This window comes from Dipodascopsis tothii (genome assembly GCF_038497935.1).
Source record: "Dipodascopsis tothii strain CBS 759.85 unplaced genomic scaffold V1510scaffold_4, whole genome shotgun sequence".
In the NCBI taxonomy this organism is placed as follows: domain Eukaryota; kingdom Fungi; phylum Ascomycota; class Lipomycetes; order Lipomycetales; family Lipomycetaceae; genus Neoaidaea; species Neoaidaea tothii.
In genome coordinates, this window is record NW_027117988.1 from 81313 (window position 1) to 106925 (window position 25613).

The 25613-nt window shown below is 71.0% G+C and overlaps 11 protein-coding genes across 11 annotated transcripts; 4 read left to right on the forward strand and 7 right to left on the reverse strand.

Moving 5' to 3' along the window:
- Positions 1–953: 953 nt before the first annotated feature.
- Positions 954–2802, reverse strand: V1510DRAFT_389631 (FAD linked oxidase). Its single transcript, XM_066931734.1, has 2 exons — positions 2744–2802; positions 954–2707 (listed from the first exon to the last, which is right to left on the reverse strand). Exon 2 carries the CDS (start codon positions 2585–2587, stop codon positions 977–979), a length of 1611 nt encoding a protein of 536 aa, XP_066790857.1. The 5' UTR covers positions 2588–2707; positions 2744–2802; the 3' UTR covers positions 954–976.
- Positions 2803–3457: 655 nt separating this feature from the next.
- Positions 3458–4490, forward strand: V1510DRAFT_411245 (nucleophile aminohydrolase). The gene is made up of 3 exons (XM_066932859.1): positions 3458–3499; positions 3583–3602; positions 3635–4490. The coding sequence occupies exons 1-3, from the start codon at positions 3465–3467 to the stop codon at positions 4351–4353; spliced, it is 774 nt and encodes a 257-aa protein (XP_066790858.1). The 5' UTR covers positions 3458–3464; the 3' UTR covers positions 4354–4490.
- On the forward strand, positions 4456–7845 carry V1510DRAFT_360609 (Endonuclease/exonuclease/phosphatase; the record flags this gene model as incomplete). Its single annotated transcript, XM_066931030.1, has 3 exons — positions 4456–4815; positions 5446–7569; positions 7669–7845. 3 exons carry the CDS (start codon positions 4456–4458, stop codon positions 7843–7845), a joined length of 2661 nt encoding a protein of 886 aa, XP_066790859.1.
- A 268-nt stretch (positions 7846–8113) lies between these two features.
- V1510DRAFT_411249 (uncharacterized protein) lies at positions 8114–9951 on the reverse strand. The gene is made up of 2 exons (XM_066932860.1): positions 9463–9951; positions 8114–9194 (listed from the first exon to the last, which is right to left on the reverse strand). Coding segments are annotated over exons 1-2 (915 nt in total). The 5' UTR covers positions 9465–9951; the 3' UTR covers positions 8114–8281.
- A 566-nt stretch (positions 9952–10517) lies between these two features.
- V1510DRAFT_360905 (DASH complex subunit Dad4) lies at positions 10518–10767 on the forward strand (the record flags this gene model as incomplete). The annotated part of the gene is made up of 2 exons (XM_066931042.1): positions 10518–10622; positions 10654–10767. 2 exons carry the CDS (start codon positions 10518–10520, stop codon positions 10765–10767), a joined length of 219 nt encoding a protein of 72 aa, XP_066790861.1.
- V1510DRAFT_411252 (pyridoxal phosphate-dependent transferase) lies at positions 10768–12340 on the reverse strand. Its single transcript, XM_066932861.1, has one exon. The coding sequence runs from the start codon at positions 12284–12286 to the stop codon at positions 10787–10789; it is 1500 nt and encodes a 499-aa protein (XP_066790862.1). The 5' UTR covers positions 12287–12340; the 3' UTR covers positions 10768–10786.
- A 130-nt stretch (positions 12341–12470) lies between these two features.
- On the forward strand, positions 12471–13794 carry V1510DRAFT_411253 (uncharacterized protein). Its single transcript, XM_066932862.1, has 2 exons — positions 12471–12646; positions 12710–13794. Exons 1-2 carry the CDS (start codon positions 12607–12609, stop codon positions 13690–13692), a joined length of 1023 nt encoding a protein of 340 aa, XP_066790863.1. The 5' UTR covers positions 12471–12606; the 3' UTR covers positions 13693–13794.
- An 89-nt stretch (positions 13795–13883) lies between these two features.
- Positions 13884–17301, reverse strand: V1510DRAFT_411255 (glycine cleavage system P-protein-domain-containing protein). Its single transcript, XM_066932863.1, has one exon. It carries the CDS (start codon positions 17029–17031, stop codon positions 13963–13965), a length of 3069 nt encoding a protein of 1022 aa, XP_066790864.1. The 5' UTR covers positions 17032–17301; the 3' UTR covers positions 13884–13962.
- Positions 17302–17693: 392 nt separating this feature from the next.
- On the reverse strand, positions 17694–19267 carry V1510DRAFT_411256 (uncharacterized protein). The gene is made up of 2 exons (XM_066932864.1): positions 18983–19267; positions 17694–18951 (listed from the first exon to the last, which is right to left on the reverse strand). Exons 1-2 carry the CDS (start codon positions 19004–19006, stop codon positions 17947–17949), a joined length of 1029 nt encoding a protein of 342 aa, XP_066790865.1. The 5' UTR covers positions 19007–19267; the 3' UTR covers positions 17694–17946.
- V1510DRAFT_271235 (protein kinase dsk1) lies at positions 19232–21712 on the reverse strand. Its single transcript, XM_066930591.1, has 2 exons — positions 21652–21712; positions 19232–21505 (listed from the first exon to the last, which is right to left on the reverse strand). Exon 2 carries the CDS (start codon positions 21440–21442, stop codon positions 19457–19459), a length of 1986 nt encoding a protein of 661 aa, XP_066790866.1. The 5' UTR covers positions 21443–21505; positions 21652–21712; the 3' UTR covers positions 19232–19456.
- Positions 21713–24014: 2302 nt separating this feature from the next.
- Positions 24015–25083, reverse strand: V1510DRAFT_271256 (uncharacterized protein). Its single transcript, XM_066930592.1, has one exon. The coding sequence runs from the start codon at positions 24981–24983 to the stop codon at positions 24306–24308; it is 678 nt and encodes a 225-aa protein (XP_066790867.1). The 5' UTR covers positions 24984–25083; the 3' UTR covers positions 24015–24305.
- Between the last annotated feature and the right edge of the window lie 530 nt (positions 25084–25613).

A 25613-nucleotide genomic window follows, 5' to 3' on the forward strand; every position in this document is an offset into this window, starting at 1 on the left:
GGCGCGGGTGCGGGTGCGGGTGCGTTGGTGCGTGCCCGCTGTCGCGGCGGGCTGGCGAACTGCCGGCGCTCGCGCGCCGTCTGTGCCCCGGACCGCCACGCCCACGGCCACAGCCCTGCGACCACAGCCGCACGACCGCGACTGTGCCGCAGGCCGTGTCGGCCTGCCGACGGCGGCTCCGCGACCCTCTGGCGCCCGCCACGGCTTGGCCAGCGTTTGGCCTGCCGGCACCTCGGCCAGTCCCGTACGCCTTGCCGTTCGGAACAGTAGCGAATGACGGCATCCGTGTCAGGCGTATGCGCTCGCTTGCCGCGTTTCCATCCACCTCTGTTCTGTCCGACAGCTGTCAGACGGCTAGACGCGGCCGGACGGTCCAGACCCGCAGCCTCTGCCACCACGTCCGACGCCACACCCGCGCCCGTTCGTCCGCGGCCCGCCGTGGGCCTGTCCGGCCTGTCGCGCCGTTTGTCGTGGAAATAACAGACGCGTCACGTAATTCCAAAACTGAGCACAAGCCTGAACATCGGAGACTTACGAACCGTATTCGAAGCGACGCTAGTCGCAACCTGGATGGAACTCTGTGCCTCTCATTTCCCGGCAGCGTGCAGCACGCTAGCGAGAGTTTATGCGAACGGCGCGCCAGCCCGATTAGGCCTTCCTCATCCGCGCACTGACGCTGTCCATTGTGTTGGAAGCAGTTATTGTTCTGCGGCTCGCGGTGGTCTGTGCCTGAGCCGCACCGCGTCGCACGTCGGGACCGCCCGGCTGCTGCGGCCCCAGCGCTGCCCACCGTCACTGCCGGACATGCGGCGACGTGTGCGGGGGCGGCTGGGCCGCAGCGACGGATCTACGTCGGCCGGCCGTGCCCGAAGAGCAGCCGGCGTCGGCCGGGTCGCCGCCGGGGGCTCGCCGCACCGTCGGCAGCTACGTTCACGGGCGCGCAAGGCCGGTACTGGTTTGCATGATGCTGGATTGACTAGATGTACTTGTAGGGGTTGAGGATGCCCTGGGGGTCGTAGGCGACCTTGAGCTGGCGCATGAGGTCGATCATGCCCTGGTCCTTGGAGTAGTGGAGGTAGTTCTTCTTGGCGAAGCCGACGCCGTGCTCGGCCGAGATGGAGCCCGAGCGCTTCTGGATCCACTCGTAGACCCAGGGCTCGAGCGCGGCCTCAACGGCCTTGTTGTAGCGGTTGACGGCGACGTTGAGGTGGAGGTTGCCGTCGCCCAGGTGGCCGTAGCCGACGACGTTGACGACCGGGGAGCCCTCGGTGGCGGTCGGGAAGCCCTGCTCGGCCAGGTGGGTGCGGGTGTCGTCCACGAGCTGGTAGAGCTCGTTGAGCGGGATCGAGACGTCGTACTTGTAGACGCCGCCAGACTTGGCGAGCGACTCGGGGATGCCCTCGCGCAGGTTCCACAGGCTGCGCAGCTGGGTCTCGTCCTGGGCAAGGACGCCGTCGGCGATGACGTCGTTCTCCATGAGGCCCTCGAGGTACGTCTGCAGCTTGTCCTCGTCGTGCTCGCGGTTCGAGCCCGAGGTCTCGACCAGGACGTAGAAGCGGTGCTTGTCGTCGAGCGGCGAGAGGTGGCCGGACATCTTGCCGACGTGCTCGACGGCCTCCTGGTCCATGAACTCGAACGCCGAGAGGATCTCCTGGAGCTCGCCCTTGGCGCGCACGAACGCCTGCTGGACCTTCTCGTACGACTCGAGGCCGAAGAAGGCCACGTTGACGACGGCCGAGCGGCGCGGGCAGAGCACGGCCACGCCGGTGATGACGCCCAGCGTGCCCTCGGAGCCGATGAAGAGCTGCTTGAGGTCGTAGCCCGTGTTGTCCTTGCGCAGGCGGCTCATGCCGTTGACCACGGTGCCGTCGGCCAGCACGGCCTCGACGCCGAGCACGGTGCCGTGCAGCGAGCCGTAGCGCAGCAGGCGCAGGCCGCCGGCGTTGGTGGCCACGTTGCCGCCGATGTGGCACGAGCCCTTGGCGCCCAGGTCCAGCGGGAAGATGTACCCGTGCTCGGCCACGTACTGGTCGGCCGTCTCGAGCACGCACCCGGCGTCGACCTCGAGCACGCCCGAGACCGGGTCGAACGCGCGCACCGAGTTCATCAGCGCGAGCGAGACCACGATCTCGTCAAACACCGGCACCGAGCCGCCGACGAGGCCCGTGTTGCCGCCCTGCGGCACGACCGCCAGCCGGCGCGCGTGGCAGTGCCGCATGATCGCCGCGACCTCCTCGGTCGTGCGCGGCCGCAGCACCACCGACGCCTGGCCCTTGTACTTGCGCATCGTGTCGATGTTGTAGCCCTCGGCGTCGGCGCCCGTCACCACCTGCCCGGCGCCGAGCATGGCCTCGAACGCGGCCATGTCCTCGGCCGTGACCCGCGCGAACCGCGTGTCCCGCTCGAGCTGGGGGTAGCTCTCCGCCGTCAGTTTGACCGTCTGCGTGCCCGGCGCCGAGTACCACCGCGCGCCGGCGCGCACGGCCGGACGCGCTGTGCGGCCCGTGGCCCATCCGGCCCGCAGCCCGGCGCGCGCGGCCTTGGCCAGCTCCAGCCCGATACGCTGGCTGTGTCTCATCGTGTGCATTGTCCTGGCGGCGCTGCGCGCTATTTACGTTCTGCGATCCGCACTCGTTGGCTGGCTGCCGTCTGCTTCTGCTCGGCTGCGCGGCTGATCGGCTTTGTCGGTGCAAAAATTTCGCCGGCCCTGCACGGTTAGCCCTAACGGTCCCGGCCGCCCAACCCTACTGGTCCTCCCACGCCGACGGGCGGCCGACCCCACTGGGCCGGCCCGGGCCGGCCTTGTCCGGGGAGCGCCGCACGCCGTGCGGCTCAAGCGCCGCCGGAGTCGCGCGCTGCGGCCGCCGCGGCGGCTGCCCACGGCCAGCGCACGCGCCCGCCGGCTGAGCCACACGCGCGTCGCAGCCGCGCGCGTCGCTGGCTGAGCCGAACGCGCTCGCCGGCAGCCAAACGCGCTCGCCGGCAGCCCACGCGCGTCGCCGGCTGAGCCCACGCGCGTCGCCGGCCGCCGTCGGCACTCTCGACGGCACGACGCGGCCGCCGTAAGGCTTGTCCGCGGGTGACCGCGGCGGCCCCGCCAGGTGGCTGGCCGCACGCAGGGGCAGGTCCGCCGGCCGCCCGCAGCACAGTCGCCGCACGCCGTGCGGCGTAGCGCGGCACTCGTGCGACATCCCCTGCCTCGGCGCCCAGACACGCCGCGCCGAGCCAACCGCGCTGTTGGACCTAGCTGCATAAAGGGGCGCAGGAATGCGTCGCTGCGCGTGTCAGCCACACGATTGGCGCGGCACGAGTCGCAGCCGGCCGCCGCGCGGCGTGCGGCTCGCCGAACGAGCCGCACGCGGTGCGGCTGTGTGCGCCGCACGCCGTGCGGCGCGCGCGTCACGTGCCCGTATCTTCCACAAGACTCTCTCGCGAGGACCGCACCTTCCCCATTATACGACGACATGAGTGGCTACGATCGCGCTCTCTCGGTGTTCAGGTACGTCAGCCGTGGCCCGGCGGCCGGCCCCAGGCCGCCGCCGTCCGGCCCGCACGGCGCGTGATGGCAGAGCTGACCCCCAGTCCGGACGGACACGTTTTCCGTATGTTTCCGCGCGGCGCAGCTAACAGACAGAGGTCGAGTACGCGCTCGAGGCCGTCAAGCGCGGCACGTGCGCCGTCGCCGTCAAGGGCGCCGACGTGGTCGTGCTCGGGTGCGAGAAGCGCACGGCGATGAAGCTCCAGGACACGCGGATCACGCCGTCCAAGATCGCGCCCATCGACCACCACGTCTGCCTGGCGTTCGCCGGCCTCAACGCGGACGCGCGCGTCCTCGTCGACAAGGCGCGCATGGAGGCGCAGTCGCACCGGCTCACGGTCGAGGACCCGGTCACGGTCGAGTACATCACCAAGTACATTGCCGGCGTCCAGCAGCGCTACACGCAGTCCGGCGGCGTGCGCCCGTTCGGCATCTCCACGCTCGTCATCGGCTTCGACCCCAACGACTCGGTCCCGCGGCTGTACCAGACCGAGCCGTCGGGCATCTACTCGGCCTGGAAGGCCAACTCCATCGGCCGCAGCTCCAAGACCGTGCGCGAGTTCCTCGAGCGCAACTACGCCGACGGCATGGACCGCAGCGCGACCATCCGCCTGGCGATCAAGTCGCTGCTCGAGGTCGTGCAGACCGGCGCGCGCAACATCGAGATCGCCATCATGTCGCCGGCCGCGCCGGGCGCGCCCGCGCCGACCGCCGTCGAGACCCTGGACCTGGACGTGATCGAGCAGTACGTCCGGGAGATCGACGCCGAGAAGGAGGCCGAGGCCGCCACCAAGAAGAAGCCGGCGCGGGCCTGATGTGCATAGCAGATAGATGCGGCCCTGCCGCCGTAGGCCTGCCCTTATGGCCGGGCGCCTTTAAGATCGCGTTTCCAAATTCAACCGTCCCGACACCACACCATGGCCGACGACTCGATCGCCGACACGTCGTTCCCGTCCGTGGACTCGATCCGATCGCGGTACGAGCGGCTGCTGGCGTCGCCGGGCCCGGACGACGACGGGCCGGCGACGCCCCAGCCGCACGACGGCCAAGACGGGCCGCCGCCGCCGCCGAAGCCGCGCGCCATCGCGGCCGCGCCTGTGCCGGCGACCCCGGGCCGCGTGCCGAGCCAATCCGCGTCGCTGCGGCCGGAGCTGCCGCCGCCGCGGAAGAGCGTGTCGCCGGCGCCGGTGCCGACGCGGCCGCCGCGGCCGCCGCCGCCGCCGCGCGGGCCGGACGACGACCGCGACGGCCACGCGCTGGAGCTGCCACCGCGGCCGGTGCGCCTGGGGGCGTCGCCGACGCGGCTGGATGGCGAGGGGGCGGATGGGCTGGCGGCGACGGCGGCGGCGACGGCGACGGCGACGACGACGACGACGCAACAAACATCCACCCCAACGCGTCCCCCGACGCGTCTGCACACCCGCGGCCGGTCGCTGGCCGAGCTGCCGCCGCGGCCGGCGCTGGCGACCGGCCGCCCGCTGTCGATGGCCGGTCTGCCGATGGCGACGACGATTTCGGCGGCGCCGCCGTGCCCGCCGCGGCCGCTGCCGACGCCGCCGGCCGTCCAGCCAACGATGTCGGCGCCGGCGGCGGTCGGGCCGCCGCTGCCGCCGCGGCCGGCGCCGGCGCGGCCGCTGGCGAGCGCGCTGGGCGGCGCGGGGGCCGGTCTGGGGCCGGCGCTGGCGACGGCAGCCGCCGCGCCCGCGATTCCGGCCGCCGCGACCGCGATTCCGGCCGCCACGCCGGCCGGACACGTCCCCGGGCACCCTCCGGCCCCGCCAGGCGTCCTGCCGCCGCGGCCGGCCCCTGCCACCGCGCCCGCAGCGGCCGGGCTCGTCCCGCCGCCGTTTCCCGGCCGCGACTCGGACTCGGACTCGGACACAGAGCCCGCCCGGACCAGCGGCGAGCCCATGGCCGGCTACCCCGACAGCTCGCGCGCCAACCGGCGGCCGCCGCACGCCAAGGGCCTCGTCAAGGAGATCGTCACGGGCCCCGACGCGTCCGCCAAGGGCCGGCACGACTCGGCGTCGATCCACGGCCGCGCCGTGATCGTCTCCGGCGAGCACATGGTCGTCGCCGGCGGGATCGGCGCCTGCGGCGTCTGGTCGGTCGTCAGCGGGCGCGCGCACGGCTACGTCGCGTTCCCGCCGGACGCCGGCGGCGGCGCGCTGGCCATCACGTCGATCGCGTTCAAGGCCGCGCTCGCGCTCGAGGACGAGGGCACGGTGGCGTGGCTCGGCGCCCGCGACGGCACGCTGTACGAGGTGGACCTGGCGCGGCTGCGGGTGGTGGCCAAGCGCAGCAACGCGCACTCGGCGGCGATCCGCGGCATCTACCGGTGCGGGTGCGCCATGTGGACGCTGGACGACGACGGCAAGCTGCAGGTGTGGCTGCCCACGGCCGGGGCCGGCGAGCCGCTGCTGCCGCGGCTGACGGACCAGCCGCACACGCACCGGCTGGCGCACGCGCCGCAGTACGCGCTCGTCGTCGGCGACGAGCTCTGGGTCGGGCGCAACCGGCAGGTGGCCGTCTACCGGCCGGCCGGCGTGGGCGCGGCGGAGGCCGCGTTCCTGGTCTCGGGCGGGCTGCCGGCGCTGCGCGCCGTCGGCGAGATCACGTCGGCGACGACGATCCCCAGCCTGGCCGACCTGGTCTTCTTCGGCCACGACGACGGCCAGGTCTCGGTGTACTCGCGCCGGCAGCGCGCGTGCGTGGACGTGGTCAACATCTCGCTGTACAAGATCACGCGGATGGAGGGCGTCGGCAGCCTGCTGTGGGTCGTGTTCAAGACGGGCATGGTCTTTGTCTACGACGTGCGCCAGAGCCCGTGGCTCGTGCTCAAGGACTGGAACGCGCACCGCGACCGGCCGATCGTCGACATCGCCGTCGACCGCGCGGCCATCTGGAAGCTCGGCGGCCTGCTGCCGGTCGCCACGCTGGACGCAGACCGCACGGCGCGGCTCTGGGACGGCCTGCTGCGCGCGGACTGGCTCGAGACCGACATGCAGGAGCACGACGAGGAGTACTGCGACTTCCGCAACGTGCGCACGCTCGTGTGCACGTGGAACGTGGGCGCCGCGCGCCCGGGCGACCTCAACCGCGACGCCCACGACGCGGCCTTCGTCGAGACCGTGCTGCGCGCGACCGAGCCGCCGCCGGACGTGGTGGTCTTTGGCCTCCAGGAGATCGTCGAGCTCGACAACACGACCGTGACCGCCAAGAGCGTGTTCAAGAACAAGAAGGACCGCGGGCAGCACAAGTCCAGCGCGCAGTCCAGCGCGGTGGGCGTGCAGTGGCAGGACCTGCTGGCGTACGTCGCCGGCAAGGTCCTGCCGGAGCGGTACCACGTCCTGCACACGGACGTGCTCGTCGGGCTCTACACGTGCGTGCTCGTCCGCGACGGCCTGCGCCCGGCCGTGCACTCGCTGCAGTCGTCCGCCGTCAAGACCGGCCTGGGCGGGTTCCACGGCAACAAGGGCGCGCTCATCACGCGCTTTGCGATCGACGACACGTCGCTGTGCTTCGTCAACTGCCACCTGGCCGCGGGGCAGTCGTCGGTCATCCACCGCAACAACGACATCGCGGCCATCCTCGAGTCCAAGATCCCGGCCCCGACGTCGTACGGCGACGGCGCCGACTCGCTGCTGTACGTGGCCGGCGGCGACGGCAGCATGGTGCTCGACCACGAGATCTGCTTTGTGTCGGGCGACATGAACTACCGGATCAACATGCCGCGGATCCCGGTCACCAAGCTGATAGCGGGCGCGACGACGCCGGCCGCGCGCGCGGACGCGCTGGCGAAGCTGCAGGCCGCGGACCAGCTGCTGACCCAGCTGAACCGCAACCCGGGCTTCCGGCTGCGGCCGTTTGTGGAGTCGCCGATCGACTTCTGGCCGACCTACAAGTACGACGTGGGCCGGGACACGTACGACTCGTCCGAGAAGAAGCGCGTGCCGGCGTGGTGCGACCGCATCTTCTACCGCGCGGGCGCGAGCACGGCGGCGGCGACGGCGGCGGCGACGGCGACGGCGGTGGCGGGCGCCGTGCCGGGTGGCGCGGCCGCTGTGGCGGTGCCCGACGACCCGCCGCCGACCAGGAAGATCCACGCGATCGTGTACGACCGGTACGAGGCGCGCATCTCGGACCACCGCCCGGTGTACGGCGTGTACGACGTCAAGGTCAAGACCGTGGACGGCAAGCTGCGCAAGCGCGCCTACGAGCGGTCGCTGGGCCGCTGGGACGAGTTTGTGGCGGCCAGCATCGAGCAGGCGCGGGTGCACTTTTTGGAGAACGAGATGCGGACGTGAGCGGCGCGAACGACGCGCGGGCACCGCGACGGGCCGGCGCGGCCAGCAGGCACCTCTACGGGCCGGCGCGGCGGCGAGGGGCGGCGCGGCGGCGGGCGCACTTGAGCCGCACGACATGCGGCTGCGCCGCGGGCGTCGAGCCGCACGGCGTGCGGCGCGCCAGCCGCGCTCGCAGCACCGCCACGCCCAGCCGCCACGCGAGCCGCAGCGCGTGCGGCGCGGCCCGCCCGCGCAGCCACACAGGCCCCCGGCCACGGCTCTCCCCGGCTCAGCAACAATTTTGATTATTGAATTACTACTGTCTAGAGACATGTGCGACGTATGATAGTACAGTTCATAACGCATGACCTTGCGAAGGCGAGACGTCAGCTCGCGTTTTCAAGTTTTTTCGCCGGCCACGCGGCAGTGGGCGCGCGCTGCGCGCCCGCAGAGCCACCTAGTTCTGCTTCTTGGTGGCCTTGGCCGCCTTGCTCGCAACGCGCTTCTGGCGGTCGGCCTTGGCCTTCGGGCCGGCGTTGGTGTCAAGGCAGAAGTCCCACCAGCGGAACGAGGACGCGTAGTTGCCGATGAAGTAGCGGTGGTGCTCGTCGTGGTGCTCGGCACCGGCCCAGAACGGCAGGAAGTGGTGGAGCGACCACGGGAACTCGTAGCCCGAGTGCGCGTCGACGGCCTGGAACAGGCGCAGCGCGATCCAGATGTAGACCGTGAAGATGTGCAGGTTGCCCGTGAGCGCGCACCAGGCGATCGGCGTGCCAACCGTGCCCAGGCCGAGGATCATGACCTCGATCGGCGACGCGTACTCGGCCGCCAGACCGAACGGCGCCGAGTACAGGTGGTGCTGCTTGTGGATGTACTTGTAGAACGGGCCGTAGTGCAGCAGGCGGTGGTTCCAGTAGTGCCACATGTCCTCCACGCAGAAGAAGATCGCGATCTGGTAGGCCATCGTCAGCACCGACGGGAACGGCACCTCGTGCGACAGGCCAAAGTACGCGCAGATCGGGTGGAAGAACCAGATCTGCGGCAGCTCGACGGTGAAGTGCGACAGCAGCACCGACCGCGTGCACTCCCACTGCTCCTTGAACGAGTTCTCCTTGCCCTGCTGGATCTTCCACTTCTGGAAGAACTTGATGTTGTCGATGACAATCCACGGGATGCAGCGGCCGAAGTAGAGGACCTCGTGCAGGATGAACGTCATCAGGCCGGTGGCCAGCACGTCGTTCTGCATCCACGTGTACCACGACGCCCACAGCTTCTCGATGAAGTTGAGCTGCATGTACGAGTCCGAGACCGAGACGAGCTTGAACGTCTCGGCGTACGTCGCCGCCGAGAGCGTGTAGTTGAACGAAGACCTGGACGTCAGCGGTGTTCTGTGGCGGTGCCGTGGCGGCCGCGGTCGCGCCCCGGGCCAATTGCCGCGGGCGGCGCCGCCGACCCAGCAGCCCGGGCCGCCGGCGGTCCGCCCGCCCGCGCGCGCCGCACCGCAATGGGGCCATTGTGCCCCAACAAACGGGCGCCCGCGAGCCTGCCCGCCCGCGACCCCGACGTCCTGTGGGTCGACCATTGGCCGCCGCCGGCCACCGAGCACACCTGCCGCGCGGCGCGCTCCGGCTGACTTACATTCTCAATCCGGTCGGTAGTATCTGTCCAAACAAGGTATGTTGTGCTGGAAAAATGCCAGGGATGGGTTGGAAAAAAGTCCTGGAAAAAAATCCACAGTGACAGGTAAGCTGACTTTTAAGAGGGAACGCCGGAATTAAGCGTATATAAAAAAAGCGTCCGATCCTGGAAGTAGACGATGGTTTCGATAAGCAGAGCCGCCCACGACCGTAAGGGATACTGCACACCGGCGGCGAACAAACGGGCGATAAACTCACGGTGGGTGTAACGGCGGGCCCTAACCCTTGCCACAGGCACAAAGTGGTGTGATTTTTTTTCCGGACGCAGCGTATCTCGCAGCACGCCGGCGTAGGTCTCGGCCCGGCGGCGCATGTGGCGCGAGAAATGGTACGAGTACCGATCAGGCGTGGCACGCCATACTCGGGCGAGCAAGCGCCCGGCTTCTAGACAGCAGCGTAGATCATCGCCGAGCGTCAGGCGAGCGTGGCGTGAGCCGCACAGCGCTGCGACGGCGCGGCCGTGCACCACGACACGGCCGGGCTCGTCGGGGACCAGCCGGGAAGCCAGCCGGAGCTAGCCGGGCGCCGGCCGGGCACGGGGCCGTCCGCGCGTCCGCCAGCTGGCGCGCTGTGCGTGCTGCGCTGGACCCTGGCGGTGGGCGGTGGGCGGGCGGGGCGCAGGCGCGCCAGGCCGCTTCTCCCGGCATGCGCGGCGTACCTGCCGGCAGCCGAGCAGCGCTGGTGGTGCGATCGCGATAGCGTGACCTAGACCGCGATGCCCTGCGCCACGCCGGCGGCGCTCGGGAGCGGGCGCGCCCAGCCACGCGCGTGGCGCGCGATACGACCCGACCCGCACCGCCACGCGCACGAGCGCGGCCGGCCGCAGCCTGCGCGCCAGCCGCCGTGCAGCGGCCGGCCGCTTGGTGCTCGGGACCGGTGGCGCTCGGCCCGGACAGGTGCAGGAGTGCGTGTTTGTTTGGCAGCGTGCATTAGCGTGCCGCGCGCGCGTCTCCCGCCCCGACGTTACACCAGCGCCGCCTCCGCCAGCACCCCACCATGGAGAACCCGCACGACCAGGTCCAGAACGCGCTCGTCGCCCGCATCATCAGCTCGGTCGAGAAGCTCAACGAGGCCGTCGTGCTGCTCAACAGCACGCTCCAGGTACGTCGCGTCGCGCGCCCGCTGACGCCAGGATCTCAACAAGCAAAACATGGACATCGAGCTGCTGTCGCAGCTCTGGGAAAACTACCAGCGGCGGGTGGTGATCAACCTGGACAACACCAAGGCCATGCGGCCGGCGATCTGATAGGTAGCAATCGTTGGCTCTATTTGCCCAGGCCGGCGGCCAGTTCCGCGGCCAGGCCCTTGATGTACGCGAACGCATCGACCACGGCCTGCTCGGTCGACCAGTCGCTGCCGACAACGACGCGCATGACATAGTACGGCCCGAACGCGCTCGCCGTCAGGTAGAACCGGTTGTCGGCCGCCACGCGGTCGGCCACGGCGCGCGTGAGCGCGTTGCACGCGGCCAGGTCCGCGTCCGGCGCCGGCCGCACCTGGAACACGGTCAGGCCGAACCGCGGCGGCGTGACGGTGGCAAAGGCCGGGTCGGCTGCGACCAGCGCCGCGAACCGGGCGCCGATGTCGGCCGTGCGCCGGATGTGCGCGCGCAGTCCGTCCAGGCCGTACGACCGCATGACGAACCAGATCTTGAGCGCGCGGAACCGGCGGCCCAGCGGGATCTGCCAGTCGCGGTAGTTGATCGCGGCCGAGCCCATGTCGGCCGAGCGCAAGTACGGCGGCAGGATCGAGAGCGCGTCGGTCAGGTCGCGCCGGTCGCGCACAAACAGGCAGCTGGCGTCGAAGTTGACGAGCAGCCACTTGTGCATGTTGACGTCGAACGAGTCGAAGCCGTCGACGCCGTCCAGGCACGACGCGCGCAGCTCCGGGCAGATCATGGCCGCGCCGGCGTAGGCCGCGTCGACGTGGCGCCACAGGCGCGGGCCCGGCTGCGCGTCGGCGACGGCCGCGATCTCGGCGAGCCGGTCGACCGCGCAGACGGTGGTCGTGCCGATCGACGCCGTCACGTAGAAGGGCATCAGCCCGGCCGCGCGCAGGTCCGCGATCGCCGCGGCCAGCGCCGCGCCCGTCAGCGCGTACTCGTCCGCGGCCGCCGTCGGCACCGCGTGGAACCGCACGCCGGCGATGCGCGCGGCCTTCTCCGTGGACGAGTGCGTCTGCGACGACGCCAGCGCGACCAGCTTGCCGCGCGCGGCGTCCTTGATCGCGTCGCGCCCGGCCACGTCGTCGGCCGCCACGTCCGCGCACAGCGCCTCCAGGAACCGCTCGCGCGCGGCCACCATGACCGTCACCACGGCCTCGGACGCCGAGCCCTGGATGACGCCGCCGCCGACGCCGGACGCGGACCGGAACCCGGCCGGCAGCGCGCACGCGTCCGCCAGCCAGTCCAGCACCACCGTCTCAAGCTCGGTCACCGACGGCGAGCACAGCCAGTTGAACGCCGGCGCGGAGAACGCGGACGAGTAGAGCTCACCGAGCATGGACGGGTACGACGTGCACGCCGGAAAGAACCCCAGGAAGTTGGGGTGCTGCCAGCTCATCATGCCGGGCATGATCTTGGCGTCGAAGTCGGCCTGGATCGCCGGCCAGGCCTCGCCGTGCTGCGGCATGGTCGCTGGCAGCTGCGGCTGCAGAAAGCCCGGCTGGACCGCGGACGCGACCGGCGTCTGGTCGAGCTGCGCGTAGTAGTCGACGATGTAGTCGACGGCCTCGTGGGCCGCCTTGCGAAACTCCTCGGCGTCCATTGGGGTCAGATGGATGGGTGGCTGGGCCAGTTGCGGCGACGTAGAGCGTTTATAGCTGAGGGAGGCTACGTGATAGAGCCGACGGCCGGCCGCGGTAGTGGCCCGGCGGCCGGGCCGGCCGCCCGGCGGCCTGCGTGCCGGCGCCTGCGCCGCGCGCAGCCGCCGGCGCGCGAGCTACGGCGATGGGCAGCCCAAACGAGCGCGGGTAAGCGAGGCCTCCAGGGCGTGAAACTCACCGCCGCTGTCGGCGACATCACGAGAATTTTTGGCCAAAAACCAGCGCACACAGGCCCGGCAACAATTCCCCGCCCCCGACGAACATGGGCCTTGCGCGCACAGTTCTGGCGGCCGGCCGGTCGGGCGCGACGCGGGCGACGGCTCGGACGGCGGGCGCGGCCGGCGCGGCCGCCCGCGGCCGCTCGCGCGCGTTTTCGCAGACCGGCCGGCGGCCGGCCAAAAAGGACGACGAAACCGACTACGACACGCTGCTGTCGACCACACACGAGCGTGGGGCCGACCGGCGACCGCGGAGCCGCGCCGCTGGCCGGGCGGCCGACGGCGAGACCGCGGAGCTGCGGGCGGCGATTGCCGAGAACGACCGCAAGATCCAGCAGCTGCTCGAGCAGATCTTCCTGCAGCCGCACGACTCGCTGCAGCTGCGGCTGCGGGCGCACCAGAAGCAGGCGCAGAAGGACGCGGCCTCGCCGGGCGGCAAGAGCCCGGTGGAGCGGATCTTCCGGCCGCGGCCGAACGCGGAGCGCAACTACTTTGCGGACGTGGCCACGGACCCGGCCGAGGTGGCTGCGGCCAAGCAGGTGACGGCGCTGTCGCGGGTGCCACGCAACGCGCCGCGCGAGGCGACGCGGTTCCTGAAGCTGCAGACGCCGTGCGCGTCGTTTCTGCCGTCGGACCTGCACCGTCTGTCGCGGGACTACACGCCCGGCGCGGCGCCGTTTGCCGTGCACCGGCTGCGCGACAGCACCACGCTGGCCCGGCACCTCGGGTACGTGCTCGAGTTTGCCACGCCGGCCGCGGCCGCGGCGTTCAAGGCCGACGGCGACAACTGCGAGCTCAACGGCCAGCTGCTCAAGTTCTACCACATCGCCGACGACGTGGCTGCGCGCACGACCGCGCGGCCGGCCGAGCTGGTGGCCGGGCCCGGCGTGGCCGTGATCCTGAGCGGCCTGCCGTACGGGCTGTCGTACGACCGGCTGTGGAAGGGCCTGGACGGCTACGAGACCGTGCCGGACGAGCGGCAGGCGATCGACCGCGTGGACGTGGACGAGGCCGCGCGCTTTATCGTGCGGCTGGCGTCGCGCCCGGAGGCGTACCGGCTCGTGCGCAACCTCAACGCGACCCAGTGGAACGGCCAGGGCCGGCTGATCCGGGCCGAGGTCGCCGAGTAGGCTGTACATATGTATTTTTCCATATATCCGGCGCGCGCGCCGTGCATGCAAAGGTTGAACGTGATGCGGGCCTGCGGTTGACGCAGGCCGAGTTGAATGCAATGTTGAAGCCGCGGCGGGCCGCGGCAGGTGAGCCGCACAGCGTGCGGCTCGTGGGCGTGGCGGTGCCAGCCACTGGTGCGGCGCGGTGTGCGCCGCACGGTGTGCGGCGCCCTCAGCGGAGCGCCGCCGGAGGCCCGCGCCGCACGGCGTGCGGCGCACGGCCCGGCCCTACTCCACGTGATCCTCGACGGAGCCGCACGTGCAGAACAGGTTCAGGTCGCCGTACGCGTCGTCCAGCCGGGTGACGGACGGCCAGAACTTGCGCTCGCGCACCCACGGCAGCGGGTACGCGGCGTCGTCGCGCGAGTAGCCGCGGTCGGCCCAGGCGTCGTCGCGCACGAGGTCGCCGAGCGAGTGCGGCGCCATCTTGAGCAGGTTGACGGTGCGCGAGGCGCGGCCCTCGGCAATGTCGGCGATCTCCGCGCGGATCTGGATCAGCGCGTCGCAGAACCGGTCGAGCTCCGCAATCGACTCGCTCTCGGTGGGCTCGACCATGAGCGTGCCCGTCACCGGCCACGACATGGTCGGCGCGTGGAAGCCGTAGTCCTGCAGCCGCTTGGCGATGTCGATGGCCTCGACGCCGGCCGTGGCCGCAAACTCGCGCACGTCGAGGATGAACTCGTGCGCGCACAGGCCGTGCTTGTTGGTGTACAGGATCCGGTAGTGGTCGGCCAGCCGCGCGGCCATGTAGTTGGCGTTGAGCAGCGCCAGCTTGGTCGAGTTGGCCAGCCCGCGCGCGCCCATCATCTTGATGTACGCCCACGAGATCGGCAGGATCGAGGCCGAGCCCCACGGCGCGGCCGAGACCGCGGCGATGGCCTTGTCGCCGGCGTGGTAGCCCTCGGCGATCTCGTGCGTGTGCCGCGGCAGAAAGTCGACCAGGTGCGGCGCCACGCAGATCGGGCCGACGCCCGGGCCGCCGCCGCCGTGCGGGATGCAGAACGTCTTGTGCAGGTTCAGGTGGCACACGTCCGCGCCGATGTCGCCCGGCGAGCACAGCCCGATCTGCGCGTTCATGTTGGCGCCGTCCATGTACACCTGGCCGCCGTGGCCGTGCACGATGGCGATCGCGCGCTTGACCGTGTCCTCGAACACGCCGAACGTGGACGGGTACGTGATCATGAACGCGGCCAGCCGGTCCGCGTGCTTGGCCGCCTTGGCCTCGAGGTCCGCCAGGTCCAGTTCGCCCGTCTTGGCCAGGCAGTTGACCGGGACGACCTTCATGCCGGCCATGGCCGCAGACGCGGGGTTGGTGCCGTGCGCCGAGACCGGGATCAGGCAGACGTCGCGCTGGCCCTGGCCGGCCGCGTCCAGGTACGCGCGGATCACCCGCAGCCCGGTGTACTCGCCCTGCGCGCCCGAGTTGGGCTGCAGCGACACCCCGGCGAAGCCGGTGATGTCGGCGAGGTCGGCCTCGAGCTCGCGCACGAGCGTCTCGTAGCCGCGGGCCTGGTCGCGGGGCACGAACGGGTGCAGGCCGCCGAGCGACTCCCACGAGACCGGAATCATCTGCGTGGTCGCGTTGAGCTTCATGGTGCAGCTGCCGAGCGGGATCATCGAGTTGGCCAGCGACAGGTCCTTGGCCTGCAGCCGGTGCATGTACCGCAGCATCTCGGTCTCGGTGTGGTACGAGTTGAAGACGGCGTAGTCGAGGATCTTGCCCTGGCGCGCAAAGCCCGCCGGGGCCGCCGCGAGGCCGGCGACGTCGCGCGCGGCAGCCTCGACCGCCGCCGCGACCGCCGCCGGCTCGGTCTCGGGCTTGAGCGCGCACAGCACGTCGACGAGGTCGGCCTGGGTCACGGTCTCGTCGAACGAGACGCCGACGGCGGTGTCGGACACGCGGCGCAGGTTGATGCCGGCCAGACGCGCGCGGGCCACGGCCGCGTCCGCGTCCGTGGCCACCGTCAGCGTGTCGAACCAGGTCTCATTGACCACGGCGGGGCCCAGGACGCCGGCGGCGATCGTCGCCGTCGCGTGCACGCGCCGCGCGATCTCCTGCAGGCCCGTCGGGCCGTGGTACACGGCGTACATGGCCGCCATGTTGGCCAGCAGCGCCTGCGCCGTGCAGATGTTGGACGTGGCCTTCTCGCGGCGGATGTGCTGCTCGCGCGTCTGCAGCGACAGCCGGTACGCCGGCTTGCCGAGCCGGTCCTTGGACAGGCCGATGATGCGGCCGGGGATCTTGCGCTTGAGCACGTCGCGCGCAGCGAAGAACGCCGCGTGGGGGCCGCCGTAGCCCAGCGGCACGCCGAACCGCTGCGACGACCCGAACACGATGTCGGCGCCGAACGACGACGGCGGCGCCAGCACGGTCAGCGCCAGCAGGTCCGCGGCCACGCACAGCAGCCCGCCCGCGCCGTGCACGGTCGCGGCCGCCGCCGCGTAGTCGGCCACGGTGCCGTCCGTGGCCGGGTACTGCACCATGGCGCCGCACAGCCGGCCGTCGGCCGCGGCCGCCGCCAGCTCCGTCTTGGCGTCGCCCACCACGACCTCCAGGCCGAGCACCTCGCCGCGCGCCACCACGCAGTCGATCGTCTGCGGGTGCACGCCCGCGTCGACGAAAAACCGCGTCTTCTTGCCGCGCAGGTGGTGGAACGCCACCAGCATGGCCTCGGCGCCGGCCGTGGCCTCGTCCAGCAGCGACGCGTTCGCAATGTCCATCCCCGTCAGGTCCGTGACCAGCGTCTGGTAGTTGATCAGGCTCTCCAGCCGGCCCTGCGAGATCTCGGGCTGGTACGGCGTGTACGACGTGTACCACTCCGGGCACTCGAGCATGTTGCGCAGGATCACCTTGGGCGTCTTGGTGTTGTAGTACCCCATCCCGATGTACGACCGCAGGACCTGGTTCTGGTCTGCGATCGTCCGCAGCCGCTGGAGGAGCTCCGTCTCGGTGTAGCCGGCCGCGGGCTCGATCTGCAGCGCCCGCTGGCTCAGCACCGACTCGGGCACCACGTCCGCCACGAACGCGTCCAGGCTCTCGTACTTCTTCTGTCCGCGGCCGACGCACGCCAGCATGTGCTGCAGCTGGTCGCCGGTCGACGATCCAAGATGCCGCGGCGCGTAGCCGTCCTGGCCAAGCTCGAAGATCGACGTGGCCTTGGCGACGACGCCGTCCGCGGCCGTCGCCGCGCTGCCGGTCACCAGCGGCCGTCGGCCGCAGACCAGCGGCCGCCGCAGGCTGGCGCAGGCCAGACGCGCGGGGCGGGCCGCGCGCGCAGAAAACAGGATCCGATTCATCGCGGTGGTAGCAATCAGCGCCGATCGACAGATCAGCAGCTGCAGGCGGACTCGCACGTTCGACACGAGCAGGGAGCGAGATCCGGGATCTCTGACAGGCCGGAAAGACGGCGGATGGCGCCCTCGTTGCTGGACGTGAGTCTTATAAATTTTGCGCGGCTTAAGACGGGATTACCCGTCCATGGGGACGGCCGGCAACGGCCGATGGCGGCTGCGACGAGCACGCCGCAGACCGAGGACGGCCGCCCACGGGCTGCGGCGGCCTGTGGCCGCAGCCGGACGTCGAGACCGCCGCCGGCTGCGCTCCGGCTGCTGCCGGCCGCTGTTGGTGCCGCTGCCGGTGCGCTGCCGCCCTGTGTCGAGCTCTACGCGCTCCCCGGTCCATCGCACATGGCCGCCCGCACGTCCGCAATGTGGCGGCAGCCCGTGCACACGCTCGGGCGGGCGCGGAACTAGTCGGGGTGACTCGGCGGCCGTGGCCGGCTTAGCTACGGGCGGAAAGGTTAGGCTGGCGCCTAGAGTGACCGTGGCAAGTCTGCCGAGAGCGCGGCTAGCGCCGTGTTTTATTCGCTGCCTGAGCGGCGGGCGGCGGCGGGCGGCGGCGGGCGCCGCACGCGGTGCGGCGCGAGCCGCACGCGGCGCGGCGCGACGGCCTGCCGGCAGGGCGGCCGCCGTGCGTGTTCTGTGTAACTGCCGGCACCAGCCTCGACGACCCGTCGCCGGAGGCTTGCCGGTGGCGGTGCACGGCCCCCCGGCGGCCCGGTCGGGGGCGACTGCCTGCGGCAGGATCCAGCGCGCATGGCTTGTGCGACCTGCCGAGCAGCCACGCTCGGCTCGTCGCCGCTGGAGGTGCGCCAGTGGCGGTGCGGGACCCGGTCCGGACCCGCGGGCCCACGCCGCACGGGGTGCGGCGGGTCACTCCTCCGCGGGCCGGCGCGTCCGTCGGCGGACCGAGTCCGTCGGTCCGGCCGGGTCCGCGTCCACGGACACAGGCTCCGGGGACTCGGCGTCCGCGTCGGAGGCGACCCCCACGGCGTCCGCGTCCGCGTCCGCGTCCGGCTCCGCGTCCGGCTCCGCGTCCGTGTCAGCCGCCTCCTGCTCGCCGTCGCCGTCGCTCTTGCCCAGCTCGTCCGCGTCCTTGTCTGCCGGATTCCACTGGCCGCACACCGGACACATGTACCGCACCTCTCCCGGGTCCGTGCAGCCGGGCGGAGCCAGGCCGTTGTGTGCGCGGCAGTTGCTGCAGATCAGGGCGTACCGGTTCTTTGGGCTGGTCTCGTCCTCGCCCACGAGCGCGTCCAGCAGCCGGTCGTACCAGCGTGGGGGGCCGTCGTGCACGACCACGGGCGCGTGCGACGGCGTGTACACCGGCCGGCCGGCCGGATCGAGCGGGGGCACGAGCGCGGCCAGCGCCGCGTCCGGCGGGCCCCGCTGCTGCTGCTGCTGCTGCTGCTGCTGGAGCCGGCTGCTCCGCCGCTGTACCTTGGGGCTCTCCTTATCCTTGGGCCCGTTCGAGTCGTCAAACCGCTCCAGCAGCGCCCGCGTCGAGTAGTACCCCGACTTCTCCTTCATCTCCTCGATCTTGATCTTCTGGTCGCGGCGCAGCCGGCCCAGGCGCTCGTCCACGCCGGCAATCAGCCGCTCGTAGACCACGCAGACCAGCCGGCGCACCGCAAAGATGCCCACCGGCGCTGCCACGAGCGCGGCCAGCCACGGCGCCGTCAGCCGGGCCCCGCCGCGGCTGCGCGCCAGCACCACGTACACCACGTACGCCAGGTACACAAACGAGCCGTACAGCGTGACCAGGACGCGCACGCGCCGGTACGACGCCCGCAGACCGAGCAGGCGCGACTCGGCCGCCTGGATCTTGGTGTGCGAGTCGCGCAGCGCCCGCTCGTACGTCTCGGCGGTCGTCCGCGTCTGCAATCAGCGCGGCCACACGCACACGTACCTTGAACGGCCAGAAGGACGGCATGGTGATGGGTCGCTGCGGCACGGAGATGGGGAAGCGTGTACACAGGCTTGTTTACACAATTGGCCACGATCAGCAAAAATGCCCAACGGCCTGAACAGCGCCAACGGCGACGACGGCCAACAGCCACGAGACCACCACCAGGAGGCCACGACGGCCACGGCGGGAGCAACACAGCCCGACGGCGCAGTGCTGCAGCACGCGGGCGCAGCACGTCATGCCAGCTGGCCTCTTCTTTTAATAGAATGTCATGCGATCTGTTCTAATCCAAGGTACATACACCAAACTATCTGTTACATTATTTATCCAAAAAAGCGTACGAACGTCGTCAATCTAGGGCGGCGCGGCCGGCGGGGAACAGGCGCGGCCGCGCAGGCAGGCCGGCCGGAGGGCGGCGGCCGGCGGGGTGCGCAGGGCGCGCGGGCGTCGGAATGTGCGCAAACGGCCGGCCGTCTATCGCCGGGGAACCTCGGCAGCCCAGCCGGGGATGGCGCTGCCGGAGGCGCCGGTCTCGCGGTCGATGTGGCCGACCGCGCCGAGGACGTCCGAGAGCCACTCGTGATTGGACATGCCGCCAGCGTCGGCCCGACGCTCCGGATTGAGCTCGAGCATGGGCAGCAAGAAGCTGGCCGTGGCCTGGGCGTCGAGCGTGTCGCGGTGGTACTTGTCGTGCAGGACGTCGGCAAGCGCCCAAGGGCGCAGCTTGCTGATGTTGCGCAGCTCGCCCTTGCGGTTGAAGAACTCCATGCTCCAGCGGCCGCCGAGCGCCAGGTGGCGCGGGAACCGGCCGAGCAGCTCGATGATCTGGGCAACGTGGTCGTCGTCCTTGGAGTACTTGCTGCCGTTCTGCGGGTCGAACAGGTAGTCGCCCGTGATCAGCTCGAAGACCAGACAGGCCATGCTCCACACGTCCGCGGACGCGCCCCAGGACGCGCCCAGGATGACCTCTGGGGAGCGGTACTGGCGCGTCTGGATGTCGTTCGTGAAGTGGTGGTCGACCCAGCAGGCGTTGCCGAGGTCGGCGATCTTGACCGAGATCAGGTCCTCCAGCGGCGGTGTGGACCCGGCCGAGAACGAGCCGCGCAGCGAGAACGACGACTGCGACAGCGAGATCGACGACAGGCCGTCCTCGATCACGTCCGTGGACTTCTCGCGCTCCTTGGTGCGCAGCTCATCGTCGCCCTTGGCCGTGATCGGCGACATGGTCAGGTCGCCGAAGTACGACGACGACGAGAACGAGGCGGCGAGCGGGCTCGGCAGCGGCTGCGAGCCCGTGATGAGCGTCTGCCGCCGCGAGCGCCGGCCCACGCGGTCGCGCTCGTTCTGCGCGGCCGCCTTGCGCGCGCGCACCTTGCGGGCTTCCTCGCGCTCCTTGCGCTTGTTGGCCTCGTCGAGCTCGACCGCGCGCACGATTTCCTCGACGTCGCCGATCTCGAGCAGGATGTTCTCGGGCTTGAGGTCTGTGTGGATGATGCCGCACTCGCGGTGCAGATAGTCCAGGCCGAGCAGGACCTGCTTCGTGATCTGCTTGACGATCGACACAGGCACGCCCCGGTGGTTGAACCGCCGGATGAGGCCCAGCAGGTTCTCGCCGAGCACCTCGAAGACCATGCACACGTGCTTGCCGTTCGGGCCCGTGTGGTGGAACGAGTCCAGCAGCGACACGACGTGCGACTTGCCCGGGTGGGACGGGTTCGCCGTCACAATCCGCTCCAGAAGCTTGATCTCGTCCAGCGCGGTCTCGGTGTAGTGGCTCGCGGACCGCACGACCTTGAGTGCGACGTGCGTGCCCGTCTCGTTGTCGCGCGCCAGCCACACCGTCGAGAAGTGGCCCCAGCCGAGCTTGCGCACGACCGTGTACCGCCCGTCCTTGTAGACCTCGCCAATCTGGACCGGGTGGTACCCGCCCTTGCAGTAGTCCTCCAGGTTCTCCTCGTCGTTGTTCAGCGACGACCCCGCCGATGACGTCGACGACGCGGACGAGCACGACGCCGCCGAGTGGTCCCGCGGCGACGACGACGACGCCGTCGACGCCGCCGACGGCGCCGCGCCGTTCATCGCCGCGTGCAGCACCGGCCGCTGCAGCGGCAGCGTGTTGCTGTGGTGCAACCGCGGCGGCACCGGCGTGCCCGCCTTAGCCGCCTCGCGATCGCGCTGCAGCTGCTGCAGGTGCGCCTGGTGCTGGTGGTAGATCTTCGAGTGCGTCGGCGTGCCCGCGCCGCTGCTCGTCCCGGCCGCCGTCACCGTCGACGTGGCCGGCGGCGCCTGCGACTTGGGGCTCAGCGACGGCTCCTTCCACCCGCTCTCGTGGTTGTGGTGCTTGGTGTGGTGGTGGTGGTGATGGTGATGGTGATGGTGGTGGTGGTGCCCCAGCGCGGGGCCGCCCGTCGGCGGCGGCGCCTGCAGCACCGGCTGCTTGGGGTCGAAAGTGCTAGTCATGCCCGTGGGCCGCGCTCAATTGCGCCTGCCGATCACTGTGCGTGAATTCGCCGGCAAGGACGTCTGCGGGTCAGCCCTGTCTGCGGTCCGTGCGGGCCGCTGCCCAGCCCTCCGGCGGGGGCTGCCGGCGCAGCGGCCGCCCGCTTGCCGCCCGCCCACAGCGCCGCCGGCCGCCGCCGGCCGCTGCCGCGGGCCATCGTCGAGCCTACCTTGTGAGCCTATCGCTCTCTGGCCAGCTATCGCAGCTTAAACCGTCCGTGGCCGCGTGTTTGCAGCCATCCAACGCGGGCGTGCGAATTCGGGTCCTGCTGTGTCGCGCACGAGTGGTCTGCCCGTGCTTGCTGGAACCGCTGCTAGTGCCGGTCTGCTGGTCGCGGATGCGGTCGTGGTATCGTCAGCGTGGAGGGCCGTAAGCGTGGAGGGAAAGAGGGAAGGAAAGGCCGCGGAAAGGATTGGGCAGCCTTTGTCGGCAGCGCCTGCGAATAGTGGACAACCCGCGGCTTAGTGGACACAACGACCAGTGGACGGCAAGCGGAGCCCGCGGCGCGCTGCGGATGTCGCTTGTTAGGGTTTGACTTTGGCGTTTAGGGTTTACCGCTCGGCCCGGCCGGCCCACCGCCGACAGAGGCCGGCCGGCCGCTGGGAGCGCCCAGCCGCCCACGATTAGTGGTCCCATCCACTGCGCGGTCCACTACGCGGGCCTCTGCATGCGCTGCGCCACGCATGCACACGCCACCGCGAGCCGCACAATCCGCGGCCCTGCGCGGCCCTCCGGCCGCCGGCCGCCGTCGGCCGCGCGCGTCTGCGCACAGCCGCGGCCCGACCGGCCGTGCGAGCCGCGCCAGCCGTGCGGCCCGCGGCTCGCAGCACCAGGGTGCGGCGGCGGTGCGCCGGGGGCGGCCGCACCTCGCCACACTACGCCGCGCACGGTCTCCCCGCCCGCCGTCGGCCTCCGCCGGGCGGCCAGCGCCGACGCGGGGCGACGGCCGGGCCGGCCCAGCGCCTGGCGGCAGGCCCGAGAGCTGTCCGCGGCTCTACCGGCGTCGCCGGCACCGACGGCAACCACGGTGGCTCCGCCGCCAGCGCTTACCAATGCGGGCCCGATAGCAGGCCGTGGCGTCTGCCTGTTGCCGCGGTGACGCTGCTGTGGCGCGCCGTGGCGCCATAGCGCCTCCGCGCGCCGCACCTCTACGTTGCAGGGACTGCTGTGGACGCGGCCCTAGCCCGAGCCAAGCCCTGCTAGGACCCGGCGCAGCCGGATTAGACCATAAGACGCGACCGGCCGCCGCTAGCCGCCGTCCTTTGGGTATGGTCCGCCGCTGCGGGGGCTATGAGCTCATCTTATCGCCGTCGCACCGGCGACCCCACACCGCCAATGTGTCGTTGCGCGGACAGGGCCCGTGGCGATTCGCCCTGCCCTGCGCCGCACCCCGACGTCACAGCCAGGCACTGGCTGCCTTGGCTGTCGGATCTGCAGGCACCCGACGGTGACTTCCGTCAGCTGGCTTCTGACGGCAGGGGTGCTCGGCCTCTTGCGCCGGCCGCAGTGCTGCCGCGACCGACCGGCTGTTGGCCTCTGTCTCGCATGCGCGGCACGCCAGTGGCGACACCGCCGCTCGCCCATAGTGCGTCGTAGACGGCCGCTGCGAGCGTCTGGGACGCCCCGCCAGGGGCGACAGCCACCTGCGGGCGAGTCTAGCGCAAGGTCCAAAGACAGGCATCTTTGCCGGCGTCTGCCTTCGGCGGCGACGGGGGTGGCCGCGCTGCAGAAGACGCCCTCTGGCATACAGTGGACTTGCAATTAGGGATCGGCCTGGTCTACTGGATGCATTAGTGGACAGCTGAGACGCGCTGTGCTGCTCGTGACCCGCTCCGCGTCGCCTGCGCTCAGTGTCGCCGCCGCCGCCGTCTGCCGGCCGGCCGCCGGCTCGCAGACAGCCCAGACACCGAGTTGCCGCTACTGAACGCCCCGGCTGGCTGCAGCGGCCGCTGCTGCGCGGTAGGTTTAGGGCATCTTACGCGCCGGCCGGCGGCTCTGCCGTAGGGGCGGAACACCCCGTCTAGACCTCTGACAAAAAGCAGTCCCCTCAGCGGAGGTGCCGCCAGGGGTCGATAGACGCGTCCAGTCCACTGTCGGCCACAACATGGCCGGCCGCGCGCGCAGGCTGGCCAATAGCCACGGATGCCGCACGTATGAAGAAATGACGACGACGATCCGGTGGTCTGCGGCTTGGCAGCCTGGGCTTGGCGGCGGACCGCCAGGTCGGTGGTACACAGCCATAGGGTCTGAGCGCCGGTGCTGGTCTGGACAGGCCGCGACCGCGTAGCACGCGCGCGTGTAGCACACGGGAGCTCGCGGCTGCTGGCGCCACGGCGGGTGGCGGTCGTGACAGCTGCGACACGATCACGACATGGCGCCGTCTGGCGGTTAAGCGAGAACACCCGCGAGCGGCCACACGCGACGAACCGAGAACCCAGCTGACAGGCACCGACAGCTGGGCGCCCGTCACTGCCACGGTGGTGCTATCTACTCCGGGCTCGCTTCGAGTGCGCGGTCCCGGAAATATTGCGCCGCCGCTTGGTCGGTGACACGCTCGATCCGAGGGCGCTGAGGCGTGGGGGTTGCATCGGCACGCTGAGAAGAGGTGGCTCCGTCAGATGCTGAATGCGGACTGCCGGCAGTACCAGCAAGTAGCCAGCGGCCTGGCTGACGGCGCTGTCTCGCATAGAGCTGCGTCGACGAGCGCCGGGCGGGCAGCTTTGTTTATAGAGCATACGCGTTGGTCTACCAGGCACCCAAACTGGCAGCGCGTCCCATCGGAGCCTCCTCAACAGAGCTGCCGGCAGGGCTTCACATGCGGCACTACGGTGGGCGCCCACCGGCATCGGCACGGTCACACAAGGATCGGCGCGCACGCCGCAGCACGTACTCCGTGCCTCCTGCCGGGAAGGGCGGCCGAACGTAGGAGTGCGTGGTCGTCTCATCCGGAAACAGGGCTGGGCGCACCATCGGAACCGTGGACGTGTCACGGTCCTGGCGACGGCCCAGTCGAGCGCAGGGTTCGGTGGGGCCAAAATCATGCGTTTCGGTCGTGCCGGCGGCCGTGCGGCGAGCGGATGCGGCCATAGGCCGCCCGCCAAGCAGGCAACCCCACACGCAACACAAGCACGACGCGTCGAAGCCGCGCTCAGACTGGTCCGCAGCAAGGAGCAGCCGGCGCGGCAGGCGCGATAGCCGGTGGAAGCAAGATCGTAGGGCGAGTGCGGCGCCGGACAGGGCTAGTGGCAGCGTCAGGTCGGTAGGGCCGGCGCGGCGCGGCTGAAATCGGACGCACCTGGCGGGCATGACGGCTGTGACGGCCGCGTGCCAGCCGTCGGGACCGCTGGTCGGAACGCGCCGGAATGCGTGCGGAAAGGAGCTTTTCCGGGCCAGGCCGGCTACAGGGCCAACCGCGGTCGTGACGGCGACCCGTGGCCGGAGGAGATCGGCCGGGCAGGCGGGCCACGCCCAACGCGGCGCTGTGGCGGTCGTACAAGACATGCGTGGCGGTTAGGCGGCAGACGTACGGCGCGTCCCCCAACCGGGCCCTTGCGTGCGGCGAATCTAGCAGGTCTGTCCTCAACGGCGCGCGCGGCGCCACGCACGGCCACCCCCCGACCACGCGGCTCCGATCCGTGACCGGATGCGGCCCAGCCTCAGGTCCAAGGCGGCGGATCGGCTGTGCGTACGCCGTCACCTCGTCACCGCCGTTTGGACGGCGGGTACCATCGGCACTGTGGCGCAGGCGCCGGTGGAGGCCGGTGGAGGCGGGCCAGAGCAGACGGGCCAGGGCCCGGAGGCCGCTGGCCGCCGGCGGCCTCTGCCGCAGTGGCGACTGCCCTGGACCGCCGGCGATGGCCGCCCACACCTGCGGGCGGACGCGTCGGCGAGCGCGTCTCGCTGGCGGCCGCAGGACAGCGCCGGTCAGCCGCCGAAGGGCCTCCGGCACCCCGCCGGCAGGTCCAGTGACCGGTCCAGTGACCGGGACAGCGCGCCGTCCAGTGACCGGTGCCGGCACCAGGGCGCTACGGTTCGCTTGGCGGGTTCTGGTGGGGTCTCAGGCCCAGCTGTGCCTTGTGCCTGGGTGCCTGGGCCTGTCAGCGTGCGGCTATATGGCACTAAACAACGGCC